Genomic DNA, 9,528 nt, shown 5'->3' with positions numbered 1-9,528 from the left:
AACTTCCGCCCCCTTCTGTCATGTAAAAAAAATGCCCCAGGTCATAAATATCTGTCTGTGCATCATTTTAGAATTTCCCTGTCACAAAACCATTAATGTGGAATTGTCACAACTGAATAATTTGTTCAGTTTCCTTTACAAAAAAGTTATGTATACATTCTTTCAGTATTTTGCATGCAAGATTCTTTAAAATATTTTTTGAATCATCACCCTCCATGACCAAAACCCCTTGACAAATAGTTGTCACTATGCATGAAACAGGCTTGGCAATGAAAGGGTTCAATGGTTTCGTCAACCTGTGGTGAGCAGCCATCTCTTTTGTAGATCCAAGTAAAGGTGACCAACACACACACACACACACTATGTCAGTGCTGTGTTTGCATGCTGCTGCTGGGGGTGTTACAGACAGCTGGACTCACCTCTCACGCTGTGCACTCACTCTGACCTCTGAGTTCCCTTGCATTCTTTTGGATCCCCAAGTGTAAAGTCACTTAGGTGCAAAGGTCAATCCTTCATTAGTTATTACATCATTTTCCTGTTTTGTGTTCTTCCTTGAAAAGTCACTGGTTTGCAATCCTCCTTGTGCAGACTGGGAAAATGGCTAAATTGTAGTTAGTGTATTTAGATCATGTACAGCAGGAAATGTCTCAATGAGTCCACAGGGAATCAAACTTGAGTCGTATCAGATCCAACAACTGACTGTTCTTTGGAGAGATTTCTCTAGCAGACCCTCAGCTGTTGCTTAAATGGGTTCAAATATACCCCCTAATATTCCCCTCCCCCCTCCCCTTTTACTTTTTGAAATAACATCTCTGTTAAGACATAGTTCCTAATGGGTTTTTCACCTGCCCTTGTTTTCATCCCCTATCATTGATTTAGGAAGAATGGATGGAAGCCCAAAAGCAGAGGTGGTCCTTCATTTGTTGCTCACAGTATTCTACTCTCTCTCAGTCTCTGTCTCTCTCTCTCTCTGCCTCACACACACACATTCATATCCCCACACATAAACCAACTCGCTGACACAAAACACCTGCCTTCACTGTCTCCAAGCCAACAACACCAGCCAGACTCACTCCCACAAACAGAAGCTACTTACCAAACTTGGTAGGGAACAGGGACTCGTCAGTGACCGACTTCTGAATGTAGCTCATCATATGGTCTATGTACTGCGGGGCTGACTGCTTCACCTTCTTCCCTTTCTCGTCCTGCCAGTGATATTGCCTGCACACAGCACCAGGGGAGGGCCTCAGTCAGTCTCTGGTATCCAACTTTGCCTACACCACCACAGGCCACCGGTGCCATAGCCACACAAGACCAGGGCACCTGGGACAGTGCTGCTGACGAGTGTTCACAGTTTGTATGAGGAGTGCGAGCAAAACGCAACAAACACGCCATGGACCTCTAGTTTCTGTTGTGTCTTTTGACTCTAGGACCCCTTCATTCTGTGGCATATTCTCAAAACTCTTTTCCCTTGAGCACAGAGTGGAACAAAAGAAGCTAATTCTTTCCTTCTATGGCATGACAAGTTTTGTGGTGTCACAAAGACAGTGAAAGCGCTGTGCAGCAGCTTCCACACCACACACACGCAGCAGGAGCAACACCCTACCACTGTACAATGATATTGTGTGTGCTTGGTGTTTTGTGAGTACTGCATCATAGCAATTGCTCTGCCCTGCCCCCCCACCCCTCCCTCTCCCATTCCCTCCTTTGTGGTGACAGTCTGTAGAAGCATAAAAGTCTGTCTTCACATCTACAGTTCAGCATAAGATCTTCTACATGTTGCTCTACCTTGGGCAGTGTACTGCAAGCTCCTCACCTGACCCCAGACTGCCCCTCCACCCCCCACCAACACACACACACACTGCACCTGTTATTTCTGTTGCATCCTTTCTTCATTAACACTGCCACTACTTAATGTTTGATAAAGATTTCAGACTAAGAAAACACCACCACATTTTGTCTAGCTACATGTGTCAGGACACACACTGCTGCCAACAGCTAGCAGGCTGACCCTGGCAAAGAAATCACAGGCCTGAAAACTTGCTGGTCAGGAACACAAGTTTTCAAACATTAAAAAAAAAAAAAAAATAAAAAAAAAAACAAAAAAACCCACACCACCATTTTCCACAGTATGAGTTGCTCAAAGCCTTGTCCACCCAGCCATCTACAGAGGGCCAAATCAGAGTTGAAATCATGTGGTAAATATCAATCCCACAGAATCCTAGGGGAAAAACCACCACCACCACAGCAGATACAAGTACACAAGTAATACTCATACACGCAATCCTTGGGTATGCCCATGACATTGATCATTCTGTCACTTTTTTAACCGGAGGATTAAAATAAACAGTAACCTGGACACAAACACAGTCATACAGAATAAACAAAACTGAATATATGACAGGCATACCCCCTGACCACCACCACACCCACCTCCCAGGAAATGCTCATGGGCAACTCATTCACACAAGGCACAGCAAAGAATGCAACATAGTAAGAATGCCCCATTAACCAATCCAGAGATGGATGCTAAATAATCAAGGCTTTCCAGAAAAAAAGCAATAACCATGAATCCATCAGCTTGGCAGAAAATGGAACAAAATGAAAAAGAAAGCAAGGCCTTCAAGACTCACTTGTTATACACTTAATTTTTTTTTCTATAATAAAATTAATAGTTAAAATGTGTTCTGTATCTGCTATTATCAAGCTTCAGGATAAGAAAAAAAAGAAGAAAAAAGAAAAAAAGGCCGAGCACAGATTCAAACCCAGAATGTCTGGGTGGAAAGAAATTGTCTCAGTCACCGCAATATCGCGGATCCATGAATGATGTTCAAAAGTAAATCCATTGCAGTATTCGAAGTCATAACACTGTTTAAATCACATTATTTTGGTGTATCTCCGGCATTTAAGAATTCTTTAAAGTCCTGGTAAAGAAGACGTTGCCATCCATCCCCACAACCATACAGCAACATTTCGCCATTTTCTCTGGATCTCGATAGATGTAAAAGTTCAGCTACACTAGCCAGTAAAGTACCACATGGTTGATTCAATTTATCTTTTATGTTCATTCTAGTTAATTGAGTATCCACTTTAAAAGATTCATATGCAGTAAACATGTGGATGATGTAGTCTGTGTCACTGTATGTGTTCTGTCTAGAATGTGTATTTCTTTCTATTTAATTGTGAACAAGAAAAATGAGGTCACGCTGTCTTAATAAGCATCACCAACGCTACTGCAACTGGGATGCGGTAGGTAATATAGTGTTTTCGGAATCCTGGAAATGGACTCAAGGAAATAAGCCATTAATGATATGGGAAACATGGCTAAATTCGGGAGACTTACAAACTATCATTGGTATGACTTGAAGATTATTTTCCTACTATCTTTAAACCAAATTTGGTATTGACAAACAATGTATTTCCAGAGAAAATGGCAATGTTAAAGCTTAATACGGACAAACAGACAGACAGACAGGCAGACACACACACACACAGACAATCGACCACCAGGTTATAACACACTCACTTTGTTTACACAAGCAATAACAACACTACCACCACCAACAAAAGAATGACAGAAAAGAGAAATTTTCTAGCACAGATTTTCCATACAACTGGTATACTATCTATAGCAGAAAGAGTCTCTGACATCTCCACAAGAACTGTATTGTATTGTGCTGTGTTGTGTTGTGTTTGACTTGTGTTGTGCCGAGTTGTGTTGTCTTATGTTCTGCTGAGTTATGTCATATTGTATTGTACTGTGTTGTGTTTTGTGCTGTATTGAGTTTCACTGTACTGCTCTGAGTTGCATTGCATTGTATTGCATTATGTTGTGTAGTACTGTACTGCATTGTATTGTACTACTTTCTTGTCACAACAATTTTCTCTGTGCGAAATTAGGGCTGCTCTCCCTGGGGAGAGCGCGCACAACAGTGCTGCACCACCTTTTTTTTCTGTCTGCAAGTGCAAGTGTATGTTTTACTATGTACATTTTCCCACAGAACTTTGCCAGGGACAACTATCTCATCTGTTGCCATGGGTTATTTTCCATGCTCAAAAAGAAGGAATTAACAGTTAAAACATTACTTAACTGTCAATAATTCAGGTCAGGGCCTTTCTTAATAAACTTTTACTGAATGTATCTAGATAAAAAATATCTATGGGAAGAGAGAGAGAGAGAGAGAGAGAGAGAGAGAGAGAGAGAGAGAGAGAGCAAGGGAGAAAAACAGAGAAAGAAACAGAGAGAGCAAGAAAGAGAGAAAGGGACAGACAGAGAACATAATTAAATTTGCCCTCTGGTCTTCCTCCTCCATGTGTCATGTTTTATTACAGTGACATCTTTCTTTTTTTTTCTTTTTTTTATCTTTTCTTTGCTGATAGAGGTGTGGGGAGGGGGGGGGGGGGGGGGGAGAGTGCGCAGGATGGATGGGTGGGAGAGATTACAGGGCTGAAAGGAGGTTAACCTTCATGTTGTCCTGATGAAAAACAGACCCCCATTTCACCTGTGCTGATGTGCATGACCTACTTTCATTTCTCTCCCCTTGCCCCTCCAACTGGGGGGTGGGGGGGGGGGATGATTTTTTCCCCCCTTTTAATTAACATAAACCACTCTCTCCCATTCAGGTTGAATGCAACACACACGCTCTTTGTTATGTGGAATGCTGAAAAGCAGGTGTGCCCTAAATCTCTCTCTCTCTCCCTCTATATATATGATAATGAAGCCTTTTGCTCTCCCAGATTTTGAACACAGCTGAGCAAGAAAGAGTCCAGCAAATGCAGCATTATATTCTGAGAAACAAAACATAATTATCATCAAGCCTCTCCATGGTGTTCCCTTCACCAACATTTAAACAAACACCCACATGTGTGGGAATGTGAATGCACACACACACACACACTCACACATCAAATGCACAAGTGCAAGCACACCGTCCACAACCACAAAGTCGCCACCCACCTACCACCCCCACCATCCCCTCCCCCAAACACACAAACACACACAAAAAGAAACGAACCACACACACATGTACAAACAAAAAATCCCCATGCATACGCACACACAAAAATGAACACAAACACACACATGTGCTTAGACAACTGAGTGATTATAAGTGAGCCAAAAATATCACTCGCAACACCAGTAAGATACATATGTTATAACAGAATGCCAGTGTCATTCTCAGTTACATTCTGAGATCAATGTCCAGGCACACCGTTTACAGAGAAAAGCAATGTTCACATTCTCCAGTTTCTGTGCATATCAGTTACACAGAACATGATACTCTTCGTATCCTGTGTCCTTCCGTGCCTCACATCACTTCTTGGCATTGCATCTCATAAGTATCCACCAGTTTCCCTTACAGTTTCATTTACCAGCATGACAGTAATCCTTTGGCTCCATTTCTTTTTAATCAGACAAGTGTCAGCTCTTGAGACAAGACCTGAAACCCTCTATCTTGCATTCACACATCTCACAGAAAAACCCTTGCAAGTATCTGGCTGTGGCTGGAATAGTTGGAAGAGGATTTTCAGACACTGTTCCAAGTCAATGAACAGGAATTATGAGCTGGTTTCATTACAGTTCCTATTCTTAAGAGATCGCAATATTGTCATGGTCAGGGGATATGTATGTCTCAATGACCCTGAGAACTATGCCGGCAGAGCAGTCATCTCCTAGTAGGGCCACCAAAGCCAGACTGGTTGAAGGACAAAAGATCAGACAACTAGTGACCCACTGGGCATATTCATAGTCAGCACCCCTGTCCAGTGAACATTCATTTGCTACAGAAACTCCCAACAAGAGAGGACCTAGAAACCTCTACCCTGGAAGAGGAAAAGCATCTGTTTTCTCAGAGGCTTTATGACATCATGCAGTGAAAACTTGGAGTCCTCAGAAACCATAGGACCACAAGGGAAAAGAGAGAGGCCTACCAAGAAACACATGGTGAAGAGACCTTTGGCAGACACCATGAAGACAGGCCTTAGCTGGAGCCAGGCAGATGAAAAGGCACAGGGTAGGGGACTGTGGAGGTGGCTTGCTGACAGCCTATACCCCAAGATGGGTGAAAACCTCAATAAAGAACAGTCACTAATAAAGTAAGTTCTTTACAACAGCAATGACTGTTTGTTAATTTTTATGTGAAAAACCAGCAAGTAACAGAACTCTTGTTTATAAGTGTATTATCTTCACAGCTACAAATAATGCAAGGGGAGGGGAGCAGGGGCTGGGTGATGGGGGGAAGAAAGGAAATCCCTCCAGGATTTGGGACATACAAGACCCGTGGCACAACAGCCTTGGAACGCAGCAGGGTGCATATATTCATGGGATTCCAATCACATCCTCCAACACACACACAGATACTCACACACGCATGCCTCCATACCCTCCTTTACACTCCCTCACTTACACATTGTCCGGGCCAACCATGGAAGAACAGGAATCAGAGGTACAGTACTCAGAAACAACTCCATACATCAGGTTCACGTGGTTGAAAAATGAGATCGCTGCAACACAGGAAACATTCTTCTGTTAGCTACCCATACTATGCAGGGGTGAGTTGCATGAGCAAACTTAGCAGTGCTAAGTTTGTTAATCATTTAGAATGTTCCTAACTGCATGGTAAATTCCATATACTTAGGAACATTCTCAACTCTAAGCAAACTTAGCGCTGCAAAGATCACCTCATGCTACCCAGCCCTGGTGTATTGTTTAAAAAAAAAGAAGAGAAAATAATAAACAACAAAACATGAAGTGTCACGGGATTAAAGCTCTCATTTGTTAAAAGAAAACAGTACTTTATACAAAAAAAAACCCAAAACACACACACACAAGAAACAAAAACAAAAAAACAAAAGAGGAATTTGCACAGAAAATAAGGGGGAGGGGGGGGGGGGAGGCTGAAGACGAGAAGAAAAGGAAAGAAAAAGACATTTTAAAAATTGGGGGGGGGGGGGGGGGGGGAATTTTCTTTTCCCCAGAGAAGGGGAAAAGGGGATGGGAGAAGCAAGAAAGGAAAGGTTGGGGCTCTTGAGTTAGCCCCGCACAAAAAGGTCATACACATTGAATGAACTCAAGAAAGCTCTCTCTCTCTCTCTCTCTCTCAGGGGGAGGTGAAGTAGGGTAATGAGAATGTTAAACTGGTGGTATGTTGAGGACAGAGGGAGCAGGGCATGAGGCTGGGGTGAGGTGGGGTAATTAAACTGAAAACCTGCAGTGTGAAGAGCAAGGGAGTGGGTGGGGGGGAAAGAGGAGAGGGAAACAATCAGCAGTGTGGGTGTGGGTAACAGGGAGGGGGGAGAGATAAGTGGGGAAAAGGTCAGAAAAAAAGTGTGAGTGAAGGAGGTGGAAAAGGGAGGTGGGATGGGGATAATGGACAGCAGAGAAGAAAAGATAACTGTACAGCCAAATGAGAAATGTGGACAGCGACGCATGGTGTTTTGTGGACAGTTTCACATCCAGTGATGCACTCTCTCTTTTTGCTTTTTTATTTAAAAAAAAAACAACAAAATTCTGAGGTGAAGTATGACTCACTCATTAACACACAGCCTGTTCACAAGCACTTTTGTTCTGGCTGAGAGAAAGAGAGAGAGAGAGAGAGAGGACAAGACAAGACAATGGTTTATTGTACATTGGCCTCAGGCCATTATACAAACACATGGGAAGGGGGGTGTTGGGGGGCAGGGTCTGGTGTGGTCGAGGGTTGGGGTGATGAGGTCGGAGGGGTACAAACTGGATAAACAGATCAACAGCAAGAACATAGTTATAATATGAACTCACATGCTGGGAAATCTCAACATAATCAGACAAGGAGATAAAAAGTTGAAGGGAATGTTTTGGTTATCGCCGACTGTCGTTCAGCTGGCAAAAATTCAAGGGTTCGAGAGAGAGAGAGAGAGAGAGGGGAGGGGGGAGAATAGAGTGTGTGTGTGTATGTGAATGTGTGTGTGTGTGCATGTATGCATGCATGTGTATGCACACAGGCATGTGTGCCAGTGTGTGTGCATGTGTACATGCATATATGTTCAAGTGCGTGGAAGTGTTTATATACGTGACAGAGAGAGAGAGAGGGGAGGGGGCAATAGAGACCCAGAGAGAGAGTGTGTGTGTGCATGTGCATGCATATATGCAACTGCCAACAAATGTCTTTCTGTGTACTATGTGCATCTGTACAGTTGTAGACATACAGATGATAGTTGCAAGGAGTGATGTGATTCATGGCACAAAACAAGTGTGCAGGGAAAATAACATATTTTTTAATAAGGAAGTTGCTATCTAATACTTTCAGCCTCCCCCTTTAAAAAGCAACAACAACAACAACAAAAAAACAAAACAAACAAATTTAACTTGAATGTGTGCAAAGACACTGCTTGGGTGATAAAGTATATATATATATGCATACACACACACAGACACACACATAAGGGGAGTGGACTGGGGGAACTGGGGGGCAGGTGGGGGGTAGGGGTGGGGAGAATAGGTAAGATGCGTGTACACATAAAGATGTGTGTGTGTGTGTGTGTGTATGTGTGTGTGTGTGTGCGTGCGCGCGCATGCGTGCAAATCTCACTGTGTGTAAGGGTGTGTTAGCTGGTGATGATAATGAAAAAGATGTGCACATACACACACACACACAAAAAAAAAGGTAGGAGAGAGGAAGCAGAAGATAAGGAGGCTTAACAAACCAACACAAAACAGGTGGGCATTCAAGACGTGCATGATGGTGTGGTAAGCTTGTGAAGCTGCTTGTATGATGCCGGAGGAAAAGAAATTTCTCTTTCATGCTGGCAGCCATGCCAGTTCACATGTCTCTCTTTCTCTCTCTCTACCTCTGTCAGGATGCCATGGCCTCTGTGTGTGCGTGCACACAGGTGTGTATGTGTAGGCTTGCACAGGTGCACATCCACACACACACACACAAACACACACACACACAATGTAACATACAACACTCAAAACACAGGACGGAAGTAAAGGGAAAAGACAAAGGAGGGAAGACAAAGGGGGGAAGGTAAAGGGGGGTAGGTTGGGGAGACGGGGGAAGTGTGTGAGGGAGAGGGCGGTGCGAGGGGCTAGTGGGGTGTATGAGCAGGGATACTGAAAGGTTCAGATGGATTTGGAAACAGTTACCAGAAAATGAAAGCGCCAGCCACCCGGATAGAATTAATACGAAGAAATAAGGGACTGACCAATTCCACACACACACGCACACGCCCCACACACAGTCATACACAGTCACACACACACACACGCATGCATGTCCTCTCTAACTCACTGTGTGTGGCCAGCCACTCGTTGGAGTCCAGGCTGGGTGGCAGCTGGACCAGTTTAACGAAGTCGGCATCAATGACGCGCTGCCGGAGACACTCCTCTTCCAGGTACTGCTTCTGCTCGTCGTTGATGGGTGGTGTGGGCGAGTCCTTGTCTTTTCGGCGGCCTTTCCTGCATCACCACAGAGAAAAATATAGTCAGATGGCGGCCTTTCCTGCATCACCGCAGAGAAAGATATAGTCAGATGGCGGCCTTTCCTG

The 9,528-nt window shown here is 43.7% G+C and overlaps 1 protein-coding gene across 4 annotated transcripts in view; it reads right to left on the bottom strand.

Annotated features, from left to right (window-relative positions):
• The window catches only part of LOC143301521 (MOB kinase activator 2-like), a 72,299-nt gene that overhangs the window by 13,789 nt on the left and 48,982 nt on the right, over nt 1–9,528 (bottom strand). For all 4 annotated transcript variants that reach the window (XM_076615874.1, XM_076615875.1, XM_076615872.1 and 1 more), the window contains 3 exons: nt 9,273–9,439; nt 6,408–6,504; nt 1,097–1,221 (listed from right to left, as the gene is read on the bottom strand). In XM_076615874.1, the coding sequence (XP_076471989.1) occupies nt 1,097–1,221; nt 6,408–6,504; nt 9,273–9,439 (389 nt within the window). The remainder of the gene's footprint in view (nt 1–1,096; nt 1,222–6,407; nt 6,505–9,272; nt 9,440–9,528) is intronic.

Source organism: Babylonia areolata, chromosome 27, assembly GCF_041734735.1.
Source record: "Babylonia areolata isolate BAREFJ2019XMU chromosome 27, ASM4173473v1, whole genome shotgun sequence".
Classification (NCBI taxonomy): domain Eukaryota; kingdom Metazoa; phylum Mollusca; class Gastropoda; order Neogastropoda; family Buccinidae; genus Babylonia; species Babylonia areolata.
Note: the sequence above shows the minus strand (reverse complement) of the source record. Positions and strands in the feature narration are given on the sequence as shown.